The sequence below is a fragment of the Dendrobates tinctorius genome, unplaced genomic scaffold (assembly GCF_039654945.1).
Source record: "Dendrobates tinctorius isolate UK_male_01 unplaced genomic scaffold, ASM3965494v1 ptg000293l, whole genome shotgun sequence".
Classification (NCBI taxonomy): domain Eukaryota; kingdom Metazoa; phylum Chordata; class Amphibia; order Anura; family Dendrobatidae; genus Dendrobates; species Dendrobates tinctorius.
The window spans coordinates 6698733-6721162 of NW_027361960.1; the positions used below are offsets into that span (position 1 = coordinate 6698733).

At 42.6% G+C, this 22430-nt stretch overlaps 1 protein-coding gene across 3 annotated transcripts in view; it reads left to right on the forward strand.

Annotated features, from left to right (window-relative positions):
• The window catches only part of LYST (lysosomal trafficking regulator), a 722897-nt gene that overhangs the window by 72296 nt on the left and 628171 nt on the right, over positions 1-22430 (forward strand). For all 3 annotated transcript variants that reach the window (XM_073560091.1, XM_073560092.1, XM_073560093.1), the window contains exons 3-4: positions 2825-2912; positions 14126-16088. In XM_073560091.1, the coding sequence (XP_073416192.1) occupies positions 2825-2912; positions 14126-16088 (2051 nt within the window). The remainder of the gene's footprint in view (positions 1-2824; positions 2913-14125; positions 16089-22430) is intronic.

Genomic DNA, 22430 nt, shown 5'->3' on the forward strand with positions numbered 1-22430 from the left:
TCTGCTTGGAAGTCGCTGACGAGGCCGGGGAAGGGAGGTTCGAGGCTTAGCCAGATTAAGAATTTCCCTATGTCTCTAATAGCTATAATTTACAAAATTTCAATCCCATCTATTTAATTTGGAATAAACAATGTAGACAACATTTACAATGGTGAGTCTTTTTACCCATACAGTGAGATCAAACGTATCTATACAAAACCTACAAAAGACAAAATGAAAAAAACCCTGCTATAATTAAATAAGTAAAAAGCAAAAGTGCATTTAAATCATACAGAGTTCTTATTAATACTGTATTTGATCAAACATGGCATAAAAGCTGTCCCACCATCAACAAGGTGACTGTGGTCGGGGCGGTCCTAGACTGTCTAGTATTAATAACCTTATCATGTGTCAAAGTTGACGTCTGTGTGAATAAGGGCAGACAAGGACCAGGTCCCAACCACTGGACACCAGTCTGGGGAAGCCTTTAAATACAATTTCCAGCTCAGGAGAGGGAGGCCACACCCCAGCTTGCACAGAATGCAAAAATACAAAGAAAAAACACAAAAATTGAGCTTGGTTTGAGTTGGTACACATGCATTTATATGTACAGTGTAGGACCGCCCCGACCACAGAGTCACCTTGTCGATGGTGGGACGGCTTTTATGCTATGTTTGATCAAATACAGTATTAGTAAGAACTCTGTATGATTTAAATGCACTTTTGCTTTTTACTTATTTAATTATAGCAGGGTTTTTTTCATTTTGTCTTTTTGTAGGTTTTGTATGCTTTTTGGCCATGTGGACATGCATTTATATGCTGCATGTGTACCAACTCAAACCAAGCTCAATTTTTGTGTTTTTTCAAACGTATCTATAACCTGCCTTCTTCCCAATTTTTATTTTATACGCTATTAAAAGAAAATATCCAAAAATTATCAAGTAGATCCCTAAGCTTAGATATACTCTCTTCCTTATTAAAAACACTAATCATAAAAACAGATGGAGCCTTAAAAATATCTATAGCCACTTCAATAAAGATACTAATACAACCAAAAATATTTATCTACGACAATGGGAATCCAACTTAAATATAGATTTTCCGATGGAAAAATGGGAATATGCGATCAAGCACACCTACAAGTCAAATATCTCCATCCTCCCTCATGAGTCATTTTATAAGCTGATTACAAGGTGCTATTACACATGAATACATCTTTCACATATCAATGGAGATAACTCTCTTCTTTGCTGGAGAAGATGCGGATCATCCGTTAACTTATATCATATTTTTTGGACATGCCCAAAAATAAAGAAACTTTGGAAGGATGCTATATTACATATCAATACTCTTACACATATCAAACTCATAGACACGCCACAAATGGCGCTCTTCTTGTTGGGACTTAAGAGTGTTGACCCGTCCATTAAATATATCATTATCCATATCTTCCTGGTGCTAAAAAATTCAATAGCAATGTGGTGGAAAAAATCTCAATCACCAAAATTTTTTAGACATTATAGACAATTCAACAGCTCCATTGAAAAAAGGTTCGCTTTGAACAATAATTTCCTCCAAAAATATCATACAAAATGGGACTTGTGGAATGCCAAATATGTTGCGTTATAGACAGAATCTGGCTCCTAGGCTCTCTTGTCTTCTTGGATTTGTAATAAATCTTAAGTTATACTTAAGCCCCCGTTACACACTGCGATATCGCTAGCAATATCGCTGTAACGTCACCGATTTTGTGACGTAGCAGCGATATTGCTAGCGATATCGCTATGTGTGATACTTACCTCCGACTGGCTCCCCCGCTGATTATCGCTGGTCACGCGAGAAGGTCCTGGATAATTTCTTGTCGGGCGCTTCCTGCTGGGCTTCCTGTGGCGCCGACAAGCGACGCGTGGACGCGGGCGGGAGGACGTCAGGATCGCCGCGTCTGACAGGTAAGTAGCGACCCCCGACCCCAGCGATGTCGCTGGTCAGATCTGCCTGTGTGGCAACTCAATAGCGACCACTTAGCGATGCACCAGCGATCCATATCGTTGTCGGGATCGCTGGTGCATCGCTAAGTGTAACGGTACCCTTACTCATCCCGCTACAATGTGTTTGTTACATTTAGCCACTGTGTACATATTGTTATCTCTAGATATAACTATCTATGTATTGGTTTGAATTCTCTATTGTTAACATACCCATCTCTTGATTTACCCCTCCCTTCCATTAGTTCCCTCCCCTGTTTGAAAAGTTAATAAAAATATTTGAAAGAAGTATGTAAAAGAATATCTAAATAAGCCCGAAGCATTTTGAAACAAGTCTGTGCTCCGATGAGGTTAAAATAGAACTCTTTGGCCACAGTCATCAGAGATATGTGTGGAGAAAAAAGGGCACAAAGTTTCAGGAAAGAACATCTCGCCAACCATTAAGCATGGGGGTGGAATCTCACAGAACTGTTGGAACATGAAATTGAACGTCTCTTGGCTGGTTATATAAAGCGTTTACAAGCGTTTACAAGCTGTGATACTTTCAGAAGGGGGTGCTACTAGGTACTGACCATGTAGGGTGCCCAAACTTTTGCATTGGCCCATTTTCTTTCCTTTTTGTAATTTGTAAAATGTGAAAGATGAATATATATATATATATATATATATATATATTTACGAAAATACAAAGGAAATGTCATCTTTATCTTTAGCCCTTATAGAGACCATTTAATCTTCAACATGCTTAACTTTTCACAATAACAGTAATTTTGACTGGGGTGGCCAAACTTTTGCATGCCACTATATGTTGATATTTCTTTTCACTTCCTTGTTCTTATTCAGAATTTTATTTATTACAGAGCTTAACATGTCGAGAAGAACTTAGGACTCTAATTATGTCTCTTTTACCTTTGGTTTGGAAGATTCCTGTGGAAGAAGAGACAAGAGGTAAACTTCAAACATACCGTATATACTCGTGTATAACCCGACCCCCCCCCCCCCCCTAATTTTGCCACAAAAAACTGGGAAAACTTATTGACTCGTGTATAAGCCTAGGGTGAAAAATGCAGCAGCTACTGGTAAATTTCAAAAATAAAAATAGATACCAATAAAAGTAAAATTAATTGAGACTTCAGTAGGTTAAATGTTTTTGAATATCCATATTGAATCAGGAGCCCCATATAATGCTCCATACAAAATACACCCCATATAATGCTGCACAAAGGTTAATAATGGCCCCATAAGATGCTCCATAGAATAATATGCCCCATATAATGCTCTATAAAGATTATGCCCCCATAAGATGCTCCATAGATTATGCCCCCATAAAATGCTCCATAGATTATGCCCCCATAAAATGCCCCATAGAATATGCCCCCATATGCTGCCCCATAGACTAAGTCCCCATATGCTGCCCCATAGACTAAGCCCCCATATGCTGCCCCATAGAATATGCCCCCATATGCTGCTCCATAGATTATGCCCCCATATGCTGCTCCATGGAATATGCCCCCATATGCTGCCCCATAGGATATGCCCCCATATGCTGCTCCATAGATTATGCCCCCATATGCTGCCCAATAGAATATGCCCCCATATGCTGCTCCATAGATTATGCCCCCATATGCTGCTCCATGGAATATGCCCCCATATGCTGCCCCATAGATTATGCCCCCATATGCTGCTCCATGGAATATGCCCCCATATGCTGCCCCATAGATTATGCCCCCATATGCTGCCCCATAGAATATGCCCCCAAATGCTGCTGCTGCAAAAAAAAAGCCATACTCACCTCTCCTGCTCAGGACCCGGCACCTGTGATATTCACCTGTCCGGGATCCATCGCTGCTCACCACTGTCTGCGCGTCCTCTGTCAGTGACTGTTCAGCCAGCAGAGGGCGCAGCGCGCACTAACCACGTCACTGTGCCCCGTGCTGGCTAAACATCACGGACACAGGAAGCAGCAAACGGCGGTGACTAGCGTGGGAACGAGGACAGGTGAATATCGCTATACTCACCTGTCCTGGAATGTCTCTGCAGCCTCGCTTCTCCACTGTATCCCTTCCTGCCTTCAGCGGTCACGTGATACCGCTCATTAAAACTCATGAATATGCGCATATTCATGAGTTTAATGAGCGGTACCACATGACCGCTGAAGGCAGCAAGGGAGACAGTGGAGAAGCGAGGGGGCTGTAGAGAGTGCCAGGACGGGTGAGTATGATCTGTGACACACCCACCCGCCTTCCCCCACTGACCCCCAGGTATATGACCCGTGTATAAGCCGAGAGGGGGACTTTCAGCCCCCAAAAATGGGCTGAAAATCTCGGCTTATACACGAGTATATACAGTAATTTTGTGATAGCTTATACAATGAGTTAATAATTAGGGATGAGTGAGCACTAAAATGCCCAGGTGCTTGTTGCTCGAACCAAGCAATTCCTAATACTCACGTGCTTGATATGAGTAAGGCTGGTTTCACATTCGCGCTTTTTAAGCGCACGCACGGCCGGGGGTAGCTCCGCCCCCGAGCCGGCTCTCTGCCCGGCATGCCCGCCCCTTCCTTGTAGCGCCACCTCCTAGCGCACAGCGGCGCCTGCGATCGGCGCACCCTATCTTTAGCATAGGGTGCGCAGATCGTGCGCAGGCCGTGCGCTAGTTGCGCTTTGACCTGCGCTGCGCACTTTTGACGGTGCGCCGTGCGCGCCAAAATCAAACTTTTCGGATTTTGGCGCGCACGGCGCACCGTCAAAAGTGCGCAGCGCAGGTCAAAGCGCAACTAGCGCACGGCCTGCGCACGATCTGCGCACCCTATGCTAAAGATAGGGTGCGCCGATCGCAGGCGCCGCTGTGCGCTAGGAGGCGGCGCTACAAGGAAGGGGCGGGCACGCCGGGCAGAGACCGGCTCGGGGGCGGAGCTACCCCCGGCCGTGCGTGCGCTTAAAAAGCGCGAATGTGAAACCAGCCTAACAAGTATAATGGCAGTCAATGGGAAAGCTGAGTTTTTTTGTGGCAGACCCTACAAAGAGGTCTGAGGGGCAATGAAAATGTTGGAATGAATGGGAATTGAATGGAAGGAGAACAGCAAGGGGAAGACCCCTGCAAGCATCTGATTCCCAGATCGCTGCTGAGAACAATGGTTTTACGCCACTTTAAGGAATGACAATAAAACTTTCCGAACCAACGAGACATTTCATTTTACAGGAAAAAAAATTTACGAAACAATTTTCCAGTATAATGACTTATATACAAGGCAAAATTCAAAAATTATGTTAAAAATGATAAATTTAAGTAAACCAAAAATGTTTTTTTTTTTAATAACAGGCGAAAGCATCGGTCTATTATGACCCCTCCGGCGGCACTAAAAACCCGCTCATACAAGATGTTAGCAACATAGCAGCGCAACACCTCCAAGGCATAGAGGGACAGCTCATGCCATTTGTCGAGCTTTGAGACCCAATAGTTGAAAGTCGCAGTGGAATTAGGGAGCACACTGGTTTGGTTGTCTAAAAAAACTTTTACATCCTTGTCTAAAATACCCGATCATCAGGCCATGGATGCTGTGCTGTTGTCATGAAATTGGCCCATGCCTTTTACAGTGTACCCCTGTCTCTACTGTGTGTCTCCTTGTCCTCCCCTCCTTGATTGGGCAAGGAAGCTTGCCCCCTGCAGCTAGCGTAGTCTGCTGGGAATTTTTTCAACATAGTAACATTTTAGAAGACCTCTACAGCTCAGGAAGAACAGGTGTAAAGTTGTCCTTGTATTGTAGGTCTAGCAGGGTGCACAATCAGTACTCTTTTTTTGGCCAAGATGAATGTAACGTGAGGATCCCAGGAAAGGCATTGGTACCTAAAAATCAGCCATATATGCCAAGCTCCATACAATCAACACTTCCCTGTCTCCACCATGGTGATGGCCTTTTGTTTTACAACGACTTATGATTAAGACCCCGGTGGGGTCGAAACGTTAAGTTGTGTCGCAATCGCTCCCTTCCCCCCTTCTTTTCCAGTGTATTGTGAGCACTATATATTGTATATGCACAATAAAATTTTGACATTCTTTGAAAGATATTCCACTAAGAGTGTGCAGTGAATTTTGAATTCTTTCCACCATGTTGATGACTCTCCATCTCCTCCTCCTCCTCCCCCCTCTCTTCCGTTTCCTTTTTCCTCTCTTCCTCCTCATTCCCATACTCATCCATCCATGTAGGAGAGATGGGACCAAAGCTATGTGGGTACTAGTCTCTGTTGCACTATCCACCAGCTCCTGTTCCTCCTCTTTCTCTTACTCAGCATCCACGTCCTTATTGTTATCAAATTCGCGCTAAGCAGATGAGATGAGGCTAGGTTGGCTACAATCTCTGTGATAGGTCTTCCTCCATTCCCACATGATCCGCATGCAAAGCTTCATGATTAATTGTAAGCAGCAACTGTTTAAGTAGGCACAGAAGCAGGATAGTTGTGCTGACTATATTGTCATCACCACTCACCATCTTTGTGGAGTTCTCAAAGTCTTGGAGTACCAAACAAGTGTCAGGCATCCATGTCCACTCTTCATTTGTTGTGTGCAGAGGCTGACCCGAATACCGACGGGTGTTTTGGAGCTGGTGCTCAACTTCTGACCTCTTCTACTTATGAAGTATTGCCAACATGTGCAATTGGAGTTCCAGTGCTTAGTGACGTTGCACACCAGACGGTGAGCTGGCACTTGCATGCGCTGCTACAGCGGTGGCAACTGTAGCTGACTTGCATAAATGCACGTTTACGTGGCGTACCTTGACCAGGCATTCTGGCAAATCTGGTTATGTTTTCAGAAACCGCTGAACTACCAAGTTTAGCACATATGCAAAGCATGGTGCGTGTGTGAGCTTGCCAAGCTTCACAGCTGCCATTAACACACGACCATGCCTGGCTGGAGGTTCAGCGGCAAAAACCACATATCTGTCTGGTCTGTTATTCATTTAACTAACGTTGCCGTGGTTTGTCTGCTAGAAAAATTAGCTTCAGCAGAGCCTGTTGTTGCTTCACTGAGGCAGTGCTGCAGAGCTTTCAGCTAGTGGCTGATGTGCACGATGTGCTCTGAGATACCACATCGGAAATGGAGGGTGAGAAGGAGCAGGAGGGGGTGCAGTCTCCATAATGTTCACCCAGTGTGCTGGCAGAAAAAAGTAACGTCCCTAACCACAAGCCCTTGTCCATGTGTCTGTCATTAAGTGAAAAATGCCAGTAAATATGTTGCTAAGTGGTACAAGACAGGGACGCCACACTGGGAGAAAAAGTGGCAGTTGGGTACCGAGTACCAAGGGATGGCTGCCGCCATGAGTCGGTGTAAATCCTCCATTTCTACCATCCTAAATGGAAACATTTCCACAGCTAGCAGACTGGAAATTTGCTAGTTTAGCATTTGGGCCTGTGGGTGTCTGGGAACTTACTTTTTTGTTCCAAGGCCTGGGGTAGGAACAGCTGAACGTTGGGCTGGGGAAAGGATCTGCAAGTGCCTGATGATGGTAAGTCAGAATGTGCAAGGACCGGTGCAGAGTGAGAGTCATCTGTGCCAGTGTTTTGGACTGGGGATTGGAAAGCACCTAGCACAGTGGAAGAGGCAGTGGTGTCACTTGATGGTACCAATTGTGGATGTAGGTGTTCGGCTCACCAAATCAGGTACTTAGCTGACATGTGCTTGATCATGCTGGTGGTGGTTAGGATCTTAGTGATCTTGCCTCTGCTGATCTTGGCATGGCACAGGTTGCAAATGGTCATTTTGTTACTCTCAGAACTCTTTAAAAAAGTCCCAAACTGAGGATCACCTATTTCTTTGACGGAGAAATGCACGAGTGTTGGTGCTCTGCGGAACAGTTTTCCACCTTGTCCATCTGGTCACCCCACTGCCTCTTCCTGTCTGTTTTAGTGCCTCTCAGGACTACTGGTCTCGCTCTGCATTCCAGCTTCCCAGGTTGGTCTTCCACCACCGCACCCTGGTCCTCCTGACTTTGTTACTTAACAACGACTTGTCCCAAATTTGTCATTCCCCATCATCATGTTCTTTGGCCTTGGCTGCTCTAAGTGTTAGGCATCCTTAAACAGCATGTTGTCTTGTTCCTTTTGAAGCATGCAGGTTGAGATGCCACAGTCATGAAATGTAGTGGTTAAGAGCACCTCAGAGTGTCTTAGTGCGAGATCAATAGTCTCCTGGGAATCAACATGGTGGAGGAAGGAGAAACAGGGTGAGGATTGAGTGTTCCAGACTTTAGACTGGTGAGATTGGACTGTGTGGAAGACTGTGGGTTGTGGGTGGACTGTGGCACGCTAGGGTTGTAAATCCAAAAGTTAGGAAAGAAAAATTAAAAGAGGTAGGAAGTAACCGACTTTAACGACCTTCTGACAAAAGATGAAGAACAAAAGCAATATGTCCTGCAAGTTGTAAGCAAATGCCGAGCATTATATTCTGACGTTTCAAAAACTACTTTAACAAAAGCTCTAGAATAGATTAGATAACTATGTAAAATTATCAACTCATGTAGGTTAGCGTGCTCTGATGGGTCATCTGTGCTACTGAGCAATTTATTAGCCATTAACAACTTTTCATTGTCTGTAATGGTGGGATCAAAAAACGATAATCCCACCAACTCTGCATTCAAATACCACAAATGGTTCGAAAATTTGGTCAGGGCTATTTCTGCAATGTTGTTGTCACATTCTTTATAGTCTAACAGACTATGCAAAATACCTAAATCTTAAAATACCTCAATTTGGATTTTTTCAAACTTTGAGCGACGAGCGGCACGGGTTAACGTCGTTTGATCGAGCTCAAATTTTGGCTCTCTCAATATCTGGAAAGGGGAATCGTTTTGTGGGGTCCAGACGAACAAGATTCTGACATTTTTTCCCCCCCATATGAGATCCGGTCACCCTAATGTTCACACACCATGTGACACATTCTGTCTGAGAAATGTAGGCCTTCAAAATCTTTAAAAGCTTTTTAGCAGGCTTATAGATCACAGGAATGTTCACAGACCCCACGTAATGCTGTCTGTCTGAGAAATGGAAGCCTACAAAATTTTTCAAAGCTTTTGTTCTCTTTTAGACCTCACAGAAGTATTCCCAGACAAAGTAACACTGTATGTCTGAAAAATGGAGGCCTACTAAACTTTAAAAAGTTTTTTAGAAGCTATAGAGATCACAAAAACTTACTACCCACTACGGAATAGTGTATGGCCGAGAAATGTAGCCCAGTAAAATGTTTCAACAATTTTTGGGTGTGTTATATAACATAAAAAAGGACCTCAAAGCATGTTATAATCGATGTATGAAAATATGTTCAATTGTTTGAGACCCCAGAAAGAAAAATGCAGCTATGTATTTGCCAACAAACTGCACAGTCCTAATCCCTGCCTACAGACTGGATTCTGTCACTGTTCATTCTTCTGTGACACTCTCCTTCCCTTGGCTAAATGCAGATTGTATGTCATGCAAACGATTAGCGATTAGAAGGGCTGTTAGTATGCAGCACCAGTATCAACACTACAGGCCTCTGATTCGTTATACTTTTCACACATGGGCCTGTGCACAGAGCTGTGCGGTGGTGTCAGTGTGCAGAGCAGGTGGCGCCTGTCTTTTTATAACTTCTGATGAAGTCATACAGCCAGCCAATGACAGCAATGCCACAACCTAGATGGCTGTGAGATTTCAGTGACTCACAGGAAATCCCTGTATGCTTATTGGCTGCATAACAGGTGCCCAAGATGCGGGGCGGGAATTTGAGTTTGAACTCGAGCACCGCCCATTGTTTGCTGAGTAACGAGCACATCTGAACATCATGATACACGAGTAATAAGAGTATCATCGAGCATGTTCACTCATCTCTATTAATAATGTATCTTACTTTTTTCAAATTTTGTTTCTGATGGAAAGGCTGCAGCACAATATTGGTGAGAAATCATTGCTTTGAAAGGCACATTTTTTGCACAACTCATAGTTCTGCAAAACTTTTACAAATGTTGGTGTTTTCTCCAATATATACCAAAATAAACAGAGCTGGGGCAAGGGCGTGGCAATGGGAGTAGCTGTGCAGGATGGTCGTGTGACAGGTCATGACGCCACAGCTCTTTTAGTTTGTGGCCAACTGTGATGTTCCCTATGACAGAAAACTTGCTACAGTCAGTGATTTCCTGCACCTGCTGTAGCTGCAATGGCAGGTGTCAGCACTGCCTCTTGCTGTTTAATCCTCTTTCAGACATCAGTGTGTCCGGTGCTCGTGGCAATTGAATGGGTCTGTGCACATGTCAGTGTGTTTCCATGGACCGTGTGTCTGTGAGCAAAGAACTCTTACATGTCCATTTATTAACTGGTGCATGGGCTGCAAATCGTTCCCCTCACGTGCACACTAATGACACATGCATGACATCCGTATGTCATCAGCGTGATGCATATCGGCGCCGGGTGGTGAAGATAACTTGCATCACTGTCCCCGGTGTTGCGATCAGCGCTATCGGGAGAATGTTGAAAGTTGTTTTCAACTGATAACTGCGAGAGCAGGCGCCGGCTGATGAGAGTATTCATCAGTCGCCACCTGCTCTCGCTGTTATCTGTTGAATGCAATTCTCAACATTCTCCCCTGCTAGCGCTGATGGCAGCACGAGCATACGACAATGATGTGAGCTATCTTCAGCACCCAGAGCCGGGAACAGTGTGAGCTGTATCGCTGATTCCCAGGCGCCAGTACGTGTGGTACTGATGTCGCACACAGTTGGCATGTATGCCACAAGTATTAAACACATCAACACAGGGACACTGATATCTCCTGTTCTGGTATTCGCAGTACCAGAAATATCAGAATGTATTAAGAGCCCTAATACTGCTGAAAATTGTAATTTTTGTATTTAGAAAATTGAGAAAGGATGGGGGCTCCCTTTCACACCAGCCATGTCCGGAAAGACCTGATCTATTAAACTGTCACACTATTTAATCCTTATGTTAAGCACCATAAAAAAGTGCAAAGACTGATTTTTCATTAGACCGCCAAACAATGTGGAGCAAAACGTGATAAAAAAGTAAAAAAACAAAATGATGACTCTGAAAATGTTTTGTCCCGCAAAAACAAGCTTCCCTCTGCTTCATCAGCTGAAAAATAAAAATAGCTATTGTTCTTATCATATGGCAATGCAAAAACCTTTTTTTTTTAAATGAAAATTGTTTTTATATATAAAAGCAACAAAACATAAAAACTATATAAATGTTGTTTTGATTTTTAGTGTGTGATGGTAGCAAACCCTAAAAAAATAATAGAAAGGTAGTATCGCTGCAAACGTACTGACCCAGTCGTGTCACTTATACCATACGGTGATTGGCATAAAAACTAAATAAAAGCATTTCTTGAACTGCTGTTGATTTGTTCATGCTGCTTCATAAAGATCGCAGTAAGGCGCGGTGCACATTTATCCTCTGCTCTATGGTGAGCACAAAACCACTGTCGGAACATTCACTATAATGAGAAAAGTGGATTTACATTGAACTCTGTCCTTTCATCCAGCTGTGTCTGTCTTTTTAGGTGTATTTTTAGGCGGATACAAGACAAAGAGCACACACTGCTGATCAGAGGGCAAATGGATTCCAGAGTAACTTTGCTTGCTTCATTATTGTGAACGCGTTATGTCTGACTCACATATTTTAGAGATTTAAATGGAAACCGAGACCTAAGTGCTCAGTGTAGCTCAAAGAATAAATATGAACCGAGCCTCAAAAGTGATCCAAAATAATATGTTTCCCAAAATAATATCAATAAATAACAGCTAAAACTCAACACAAGCAAAAAAAAAGCACAGCAAAACCAAAGAAATGAGCCGAAACATACAGTAAGTTGTTATATGTGCACAGTGTAAGAGCACATTGACACTGGCTTTAATGCTTTTTTTGATCAAAATAGTGTTCACTAAGTACCCTGTCTTATTTACTTATACTATTTACATATTTACTATAGGGTACATGCTCAATTTGTTTTCTTTTCTTGGGGTTTTTTCCACCCCAAAAAACAATTCTACACTCAAGTCCGTTATCTGTTAACGGAAGTAAAGGCGGATTGCTCATTAATGGTATTACAAAGGCTCTGGAAAAGCGACATGTTTCTTTACTCACAAAAGAAATTCAACTAAATTTGCACTCCCTAATCCAAATGCCCCACGGTGTGCCTAAATTGTTCTTAGTATCCACATACTTGAGCAAAGAGAGTCCCTATAAATATTTTCTGGGTGAGGTTTCTCTAGAGGCACAAGCTGGGCACTACAATGGCAAAATTGCATTTTAAAAAAACTTTATAACATCCAATGTGTGCTTGTTTCTAGGCAACATACATGGAGTCAACATCATCACCACACCTGTAGATAAATTCCCAGAAGGGTGTAATGGGTTTCTGCTGTTTATTTGCAGAGCACTCAAGTGTCAGAAGTCCGTAAATTATTCTAGGAAAACCAACGCTCCAAAGGCCAAATAGCGCTCCTTCCCTCCTGAGCCCTTTCATGTGGTAAAACAGTACTGTAAAGCTACAAGTGGGCATTGCCATGTTCAGGAGAAATTGTGTAAGAAATTAAGGGGGCATGTGAAAATGCAAAATCTATAAAAATGTAATTATTTTTTTTCATTGCACAATAGTACAAAATTCTGCGTAACACCTGTGCTGTCAATATGCTCACTGCATCCCTCGATTAATTTACTAAACTTTGTAGTTTGTAAAATGGGATCACTCATGAGTTGGGCGGCTTCTGCTTTTCTGGCATTTTAGAGGCTCAAATGTAACATGGCATGCGCAGCCCATTCCACAAAATATGCAGTCCAACATAGCGGTCCTTCCCTTTTGAGCTTTGCTGTGTGCCTGAAAAAGTAGTTTCCAACCACATATAGGATATTGGCATGCTCAGGAGAAATTGGTCCACATATTTTGTTATGCAATTTTTCCTATACATCGTTTTTTGTTTTTTTTTTAAGTAAAAGTTTGTGCTTAAAGCTACATTTTAGTGGAAAAAAATATAATTATTCAGTTTTTTTTAAATTCTGAGAATCACTTGTAGGTTTAAAATGTTCACTATATCCCTAGATTAATTCCGTGGGAGATGTAGTTTCCAAGATGGGGTTACTTGTTTGGGTTTCTGCCTTTTTTGGCATCTCAGGTAGTCTCCTAATGTGACGTGGTGTCCACAATTTATTCTAGCAAAAATTGCTTTCCAAAAGTCAAGCCCACAGAGTGCCCAAGCAGTCGTTCTGACCATGTATGTCTTTCTAGTTTCCCTTGTGAAAATTAGACATTTTGGCTAAAGCTAAATTTTTGTAGAAGAAAAACATTTAATTTTCAAAGCCCATTTTTATTAAATTGATTGTATGACCTTTTGGGTTCAAGATGCTCACTGCACCTTTTGATAAATTCCTCGAGGGGTGACATTTCAAAAAATGGGGTCACTTGTGAGTTTTTGCCGATTTGATCCATTGTTGGCACTGCAAATGCAGAATAGCTACGCAACCTGTTGCAGCAAAAATTGCACTGCAAAAGTCCATTGGTGCTCCTTCCCTTCTGAGCAACTGCAGAGGAGATAGCAGGAACCTGACTACAGCGATCTGTTCCTCACACTGGGAGGTTACGGACCTCTCCTGGTGCCAATTTTCATGCTTTCTGTGATGTCACATCAGCAGATCAGTTTGTTCACTTTTGCTTTACTCTCACTCCTGGGTGTCACTTTTGACCTCATATTGTCAGGCAACCAGCTCCCCACATTGAGGCGGCAGTGAGCAGGCTATCAGTCAACATGCCTGTCAGTCACCATGATATCACCATTGACACCCTTTCGGCAGAGCAGTAGAGAAGTAACTGCTTTGTCGAACGAAAATAACAGGAAGCTGGAGAATCGCCGCCAAAAGTGGTTATTAACTGCCCTGAGCTAGAAGAGATTGTCACATGGCAGAACAGGTAGGTAATTGGCAACGTCCTGCTGGTAAGTGGTCAGCACCACAGGGAAATAAAAGCTCCGGAAATAACACATTTTAAGCTAAACAACAGTCACAGACCACAGCACTTTTCTAATCTAAAATACAAATTTCCAGGCAATCATCCCGTTGTATTTACAGACTTGCTCAATTTAAGCCTTTTCATGTGTTAATTTCAGTTTTAAATTTCTTTTTCAGTGTTTAACCTGCTTCCTAAGGGATTGGAAACCTTTGCTACCAGTGAAATGTTCCAGCTATCTCAGAAAAGGATAGATACTGAAGGAACATCCTACTCAGACTTTTCCTATAGCGCTAATACTTTGTTGCAAAATAAAGCAAGGCATCAGCCCAAAAGCTTATGTCCTCAATCATTGAAGGATAACCAACAATCACTGTCGTCGTCAGACTCTGAGACTACGTTACAAAAACAATCGATGTCTTTGATTAAGCAGAGAAAAAAAACAACGCATACATATATTAGAGATCCTAATATAGCCGACAAAAGTTCACAACAGCAGAAGGACCTGAATCAAGATTTGGAAACTGCTTTCTCAATCTCAGCAGAAATGAATCAGATGGAAGAAACTTCCTGCATATCCGCTAAGGAAGCTTCTCCATTTAGTCTTTGTCAGATCTTGTTGTCATTGCTCGAAAAAGTTTGCAAGGTTGATATGCAGAGTCACAGTTCTGTAATTTCGGTCTGTATCATTCCAGGAATTACCGAATTCATATCGGAAGTCGGTGAATGTAATGCTCCTGGAAAGGGAACTGTAACAAAAGGGTGGACTGCGGAACCATTGGCTTTAGTTCAAAGAATGCTGTTACATACAGTATTAAGTCTTCTCTCTGTAGACATTATTGAGAAGGATGTCATGCCTGACAATCTTAGAAATAATCTTATTGGCTTGTTACAGACATCTTTGAAGCTAAAATATTACTTGGATAAAAAACCAAACTCCGATCAACAACAAGAGACTGTGGATTATGTAGGCTGCGAACACCAAGCTTTTTTTATTGCAGATCTCCTTGAAGGTGTTTTTCACATTTTTGTCTCATGTCTTAAAAGTGCAGCCCCAAATCCTCTCTATTTTAGTCAATGTATAGAACTGTTACATGACTTTATACAATATAGTGGCTTTGTTCTTTTTGAAAATTCAATCATTCAGATGGAATCTTTACGTTTATATTCTGTAGAGCTGCATTCACAAGCTTCTGACCGTGTGTTGATTCTTATTAGCCTTGTTTTAAAAATAGTCAGCCTAATAAAAAAGGTGAAGTCTGAACAGCTCCATCAAACTATGTGCACACGAAAAAGACATCGGAGATGTGAGTTTTCGCACTTTATGCACCACCACAGAGACCTATCTGGTCTTCCCATTTCACTGTTCAAGAATGATAACCTTGATGAAGGTATGTGTGGGGAAAGCTGTCATCCCGAGAGGAGGTGTTGCATAGCGGTTTGTTCACATCACTGTTTGCGTTTACTCCAGAGAGTGTCAGAAACCGCTATATTCTTGCAGATTCTCCTAGGAATTGAGAATGCTGGGATTTGTTGTTGCATGGATCCTTTATCCGTTGTCACTCCTCTTCTTCATGCTTTAAAAGTGCCAACCTTAAAAAATCTGCAGCCCCACATACTAAGTATTCTTGCAAATTTTTTACTGAATCAGTTGGGTGGAGGCAAAACAGCCAATGTTCTTAAACAAGCATCTTGTAACATGTGTGTGATGGATAATGATCAGTTTACAGAGAAATACAATCCATTTCAAGAGAAAGCCGTCTTAACGTCTGCTTCAAGTTTGTACAATGTGCCGTACCGATTGCAAGGAGTTTTACCATGCGGAGGATCTGAGGATATGATGTGGAAATGGGATTCTTTAGAAACTTACCAGGAACTTGTATTTGGCAATGATTTGCAACTAAGCTTGCTTATTTCTAGCCACATTTGCATCCTAATTCAAGAAGGTAATGCAGTCATTCAGAGAAAATTATATGCTCTTATTGTCAATGGAGTTCTGCAAAGAGGGGTGGAAATGGCTCATCACTGCCAACAGTTTGGTATTTCTACATTGTATGGCGAGCCTGGTAATGACCAGAAATCATGTTTCCTGGAAATGCTTAAAGTTTATTTAAAAAGTTTACCGGATTTGCTTAATTCCAGGTTAGTAGTCATCTGTATTTGTTTTTACTATTTTTTTTTTTTTTTTGCAAGATCTTTATTTCTAGCAATAATTTTTTTGCACCTCACTATGTATGTATAATTTGTATGCTAAGTTAATTTAATCTAAAAAAAAAAAACGTAAACGGGTTGTCTGCTACCAGACAGATCCTTACTAATTATTCTTGAGTGCTGCGCAAGAAAAGAATTAAAAGAATAATATACTTAAATCATGGAATGCCAGTGCACCTGTACTCTCACTTTGAGTCCTCCACTCTTCCCGACTTGCCTGCGTCTTTCACTGTTCAAGAGAGGCAGAAGAACAGTGTTTTTTTGGCAGAGATGGACCAGCAGCCACCTAATCTTACTTTGTGCAGTACTCAAGGGAATATGGGTTCAAATATTGGAAACTCATTTTAATAAATTTTACTAGAAAGATGGATAACAAGCATTAAAATTTAATGAGCAAACAATATTGAAGAGAAGTCATTTTAGATGATATTCATATTTTATATATATCCCTTAATTTTTTTTTTTTACGGTTATATTAATTAAATGTTTTTGTTAAATGTAATTAGATGTTATCAGAAAATGACCTATTAGGCTATGTGCACACGTTGCGGATTTTTTTGCGAATCCGCAGCGTTTTTTCCGCGCAGATTTGCACAAAATCTGCAAAGGGTTGCTCAAGCAATATTAATCAATGGGAATCCAGAATTGCTGTGCACATGCTGTGGAAAATTCTACACTGATTCTCAGTGTTTTATTTTCCGCAGGATGTCAATTCTTTTTGCGGAACTGCAGCGTTTCTGCACCCATTGACTTAAACTGAGTCAGTCAAATCCGCAGTTAAACTGCCGGTGTAAAAAGGTCTGCAGATTAGCTGTGAATTTGCATGCAAAAAACGTGGAAAGGAAGGAGGAAGAGTGTGTGGGCAGAGAATATGTGTGTGGGCAGAGAATATGTGTGTGAGCGTAGAATATGTGTGTGTCTGTCTACGTGTGTCTGCGGGTGTCTGTGTCTGTATGCGAATGTCTCTGTGTAGCCAGGCATCGTCTGATGGGACTACTATTCCCACCTGGCTATGTCTGGTGTGACATATAACAGTGACAGCATGAGTAGTAGTCCCTGAAAGAAAATTGACATGGAGTCCCCCTATAAAATTGAAACAGTAAAGGCTAGTCAGACAGCTGCAGGCTGATATTATTAGCCTGGAAAGGGGCCATATATATTAGCACCCACCAGGCTAAAAACATAGTCATTAAGGTTGAAGGAAGACTTTAAGTCCATCTAGTTCTACCCATATCCTATCCTAACTTGCCCTAACATGTTGATCCAGAGGAATGCAAAAAAAAACCAATGTGGCAAACAGTAAGCTTCACATTGGGGAAAAAAATTCCTTCCTGACTACACATACGGCAATCAGACTAGCTCCCTGGATCAACGCAATATCAAGGAAACTAGTGTATATAACCTGTAATATTATACTTTTCAAGAAAGGCATCCAGTCCCTTCTTAAATTTTAGTAGGGACTCACTCATTACAACATCATATGGCAGAGAGTTCCATAGTCTCACTGCTCTTACAGTAAAGAATCCGCGTCTGTGATTATGCTTAAACCTTCTTTCCTCCAGATGTAGAGGGTGCCTCCTTGTCCCCGTCACAGGTCTAAGAGTAAAAAAATAATTAGAAAAGTCTTTGTACTGTCCCCTCATATATTTATACATTATAATAAGATCACCCCGGAGCCTTCAATTTTCCAAACTAAATAACCCCAAGTGTAATAACCTGTCTTGGTATTACAGACCCCCCAGTTCCCTAATAACCTTGGTCGCTCTTCTCTGCACCCGCTCCAGTTCAGCTATGTCTTTCTTATACACCGGAGACCAGAACTGTACACAGTATTCTAAGTGTGGTCGCACTAGTTACTTATATAGAGGTAAAATTATGTTCTCCTCATGAGCATCTATACCTCTTTTAATGCATCCCATTATTTTATTTGCCTTTGCAGCAGCTGCCTGACACTGGCCACTAAATGTGAGTTTTTCGTCCACCCATACACCCATGTCTTTTTCAGTGACAGTTTTGCCCACTGTTTTACAATTAAGCACATAATTATACATCTTGTTCGTTCTACCCAAGTGCATGACCTTACATTTATCCCCATTAAAGCTCATTTGCCATTTATCAGCCCAAGCTTCTAGTGTACATAAATCCTTCTGTAATATAAAATTATCCTCCTCTGTATTGATTACCCTGCAGAGTTTAGTGTCATCTGCAAATATTGAAATTCTACTCTCTATGCCCCCTACAAGGTTATTAATAAATATGTTAAAAAGAAACTCCGCTTCATCAGCTCTCAGCCGCCCCAGAAATGGCACATCTTATAGATGCGCCAATTCTGGCACTTAGCCTCACTCTTCCCACTTGCCCTGTAGCGGTGGCAAATGGTACAATATTTGTGGGGTTGATATAATCTTTGTATTATCTCGTGACATCAAGCCCATGGATTAGTAATGGTGAAGCGTCAAAAAGCCACCTATTCATTACTAATTCTAGTTATGTGGTAAATAAAAACACAACCAGAATAGCGTCCTGTATTTGAAATAATGACACAGACTCCTTTATTGAATCTAAATTAACCTTACTTACTGCATCGCCTAATCCCCGAATCCCTCGATCTCCTGCAGCAAAAATAAAATAGTAAACCAGCACAAATACTCCCTGTCCGACGTAGTCCATTTACCGAGTGTCCAACAACGATCTCATGTGTAGAACAGTCACATCGGGAGATTTGACTGCTCTACACGGCTCCAGGGATTCACTGACAGGAGATACTCGCTCCCACAGTGCATCACTGAGAGGTCACCGGAGTCTGTGCTCTCACTTACGGCACTGCCGCTGTGTGAGAATTTTCTCATGCAGTGGTGCCGCAAGTGACAGCACAAACTCCGGTTACCTCTCACAGTGGCGCAGTGATACACTGCAGGAGGATTACCTCCTGTCAGTGCATCACCGGAGCTGTGCAGAGTGGTCACATCTCCCAATGTGACTGTTTTACATGTGAGATCACCATGGGAAACTCATTATTAAATGTCAGAAAGGTAAGTATATGTTGGTTTATTATTTTATTTTTGTTGCAGGAGATCAAGGGCATTGGGGATTAGGTGTTTCATGAGTATGAATGTGTTTTTTTTTGTTTTACAATTGAACACAGTCAGTGGATGATGGGACTACTACTGTCCCATCATCGGCTCATGCTGTTACTGTTATATGTGACACCAGACATAGCCAGATGGGAGTAGTAGTCCCATCAGATGATGCCTGGCTACACACAGACACACACAGACACCCGCAGGCAGACGGACACCCACAGGCGGACACACACATATTCTCTGCTCACACATAGTCTGTGCCTACACACTCTTCCTCCTTCATTTCCGCAGCGTTTTTGGCACGCAAATCCGCAGACCTTTTTACACCTGCGGTTTAGCTGCAGATTTGACTGACTCAATGTAAATCAGTGTGTGCAGAAATGCTGCAGATCTGCAAAAAGAATTGACATGCTGCGGAAAATAAAACTCTGAGAATCAGCATGTGCACACCAATTCTGGATTGCTATTGATTAACATTGCATGAGCTACTCTTTGCCGAATTGGTGCAAATCCGTGTGGAAAAAATGCTGCGAATCCGCAACATGTGCACACAGCCTAAGGCTTTTAGCGGTATCAGCAAAGGCTCCTTATCGGTAAAGGCAGTGTTACAATGATGGGTAACACCACTGGTAACCAAGAATCCACCATTCACAATAGTCAATGTTAGCGCTGCCTCTGCTTCTTTTTCTTCTTACATAATGACATTTGCACAGACTTTTGCTTTAAAAAAAAAAAATATTGTCCGAGTCTTTTCATTGTGGCCAATGCCCAGGTGAGGTTTCCTGAAATAACCAAATTTAGAGTCGAAAATTCAAAGCCACAGTGGCCAGTGTGAAAATTTGAATATTTATATTTTAGTTTTAATACGGATTGTCACGTGGAATAAAAAATATTGCATAAAAATGCACTTAATGAGTAACTGTTGTTTTAATTTAATAAATTAATAGTACACATGATAAACATGCAACTTTGTAATATATCTTTTTTATCCAATGGGACTGTTTATTCATTCTCAAAATTCTCAATTCTGAGAAATCAAATCTGTGTTCAGTGAAGACAGACTTTCCCATTAGTGAAATGGGAGATGGCAGCTGCAACTGATATGATTCTGTGTAAACAGGAGGGGATGGAGGAGGAGCTCTACCTCTAGCGCCTTCCTCCTCCTCTGCATATAGCATATTATTAGAAGCAGCCGCCATCCCCTATCTCAGTAATGGGAAATTCATAACATGAGAGAAAATACCCAGCACCATTCAAACTTGCATATTTCTGTGTTAGGCGTAGAATTAATTGCTTCTTGCCAGCAGCAGGATCGATGGGTGCTACACCCAGAAGAGTGATTGTCAAAGAAATGCTGTAAGGATGAAAAAGTGGCACTCTGTCCTGTAAAAAAAAAAAAAAAAAAAAAAAAAAGTGGACCCGTTGAAGCGTTAGAGGTGAAATGGCCGTTGTCCTCTGTTACCCACTATCCCGCATTCATGTTTTAATGTGGTTGAACAAAGACGTTTTTACGGGACTGAGAGTACCACCTTTTCATCTTTCCTGCATTTCTTTTCAGTAATGGGAAATTTCTTCACTGAATACAGATTTTACCCAGAATTGAGGATTTTGATAACTAATGATCAATCCTATCGGAAAAAGAAGCTGATTATTCGGATAAGATTTATTACAACATTCACTTATTTTCATGTTTACTGCTGATTTATGAAATAAAAATTTAAATGATGGTTACTCTTTGACATTAGAACCTGATTTCAACAAATAGGTAATTTTCTAATGATACATTTTTTTACTATAGTGTCAAAATATTTCACGGCACTTTGCAATTCAAAGGTGACATGTACAAACAAAATAAGACATTATAGCGATACCAAGGGTGACACAAAAGGTAAAAAATTGCTTGTACTGTATGGTCTAGCCATCAGTATAATAGGGGCATTCAAATAACGTCGCATAAACCGGTCACCAGCTGATATCTAGGTAAATAGAGATACAAAGCGTAATTGAGTGCATGGAGAGAGTGGAAAGGAGAGAGGGACCAGATTCTGAAGAAAAGTTAGGAAGGGAGAAAAAAGCATGTGAAAGAAGGGGCTCTTGTCAGACGAGACCAAAGTGGAACTTTTTAGGGTAAATACAAAATGCCGTGTGGCAGAAAATTAACGCTGCACATAACCCTGAAAACTCAATCCTCAACGTCAAGCATGGTGGTAGCATAATGTTGTGGGGATGCTTTTCTATAGCATGGACAGAGAAGCTGGTCAGAGTTGATGGAAGGAGGTAAAAACAGGGTTTATTCGATCGTCCATGACAGCACCACCTGAGAGAGGTGATCCGCCCTTCAGGAACAGGAAACCTACAGATTCAAAATGGCGGTACCTCTCCCACGCATCAGTTTGTTTCCTGTTCCTGGAGGACAGGATTCCCTACAGATCGTCCGACATGGATCGTCAGGAATTCCCAGGCCGGCTGATCGACCCAGGTAGCGGGAGGGTCTCCTACCTCGGTCAGTGCGGGGTCCCTGGAAGCGCCACGGTGGGGCCGGGCAGGTCTCCACGGAAGTGTGCGGAGCAGGGGTCCGGAGGACAGCCGTCTCCAGAGTGCCGGCACCGGTAGGTAAGTATTCCTCGGGCCCTTCCTTGTGTGTCCCCCCGGTGTCCGGTCTTTGTTTCAGCCCCGGTCCTGCATGGGGCCCAGTCGGCGGGTGCGGGGCAGCACACGGGAGGCTGGTGGCATACCTGGCCGGGGGCGCCGTGCCAGCTCCATAACGCGTGTTCCCGCGGGCTCGTTTGAGCGGCGGAAGTGACGCAGTGGAAGGGGCGGGGCCGGGAATGCCGAAACCGGAGGTCGTGTGCCGGCCGGCTTTTTTGTATGCGCCGCGGGAGCGCGGTGGTTCTGGATCGCGTGCAGCGGCCGAGGGCGAAGGGGGGCCGGACCACAGGGCGGGTGGTCGCAGGGAGGGTCCCAGGTGGGAGGTACCTTGGCCAGAACCCTGCTGACCCGGATTCTGGGGGAGGCCAATATAATAGAGACTGGAACGCTGCTGGGGTGCTTCTGAAAGGCCCATTGCAGCGATGGATACGACAGAAACCCCCATAGACCAGCAGGATGAGGTGCAGGAGCACCCACACCCGCAGGGACAGGCCTCAGTGAAGCCTCATACATGCTCCCAGCTGAAGAACTGAGGACGGAC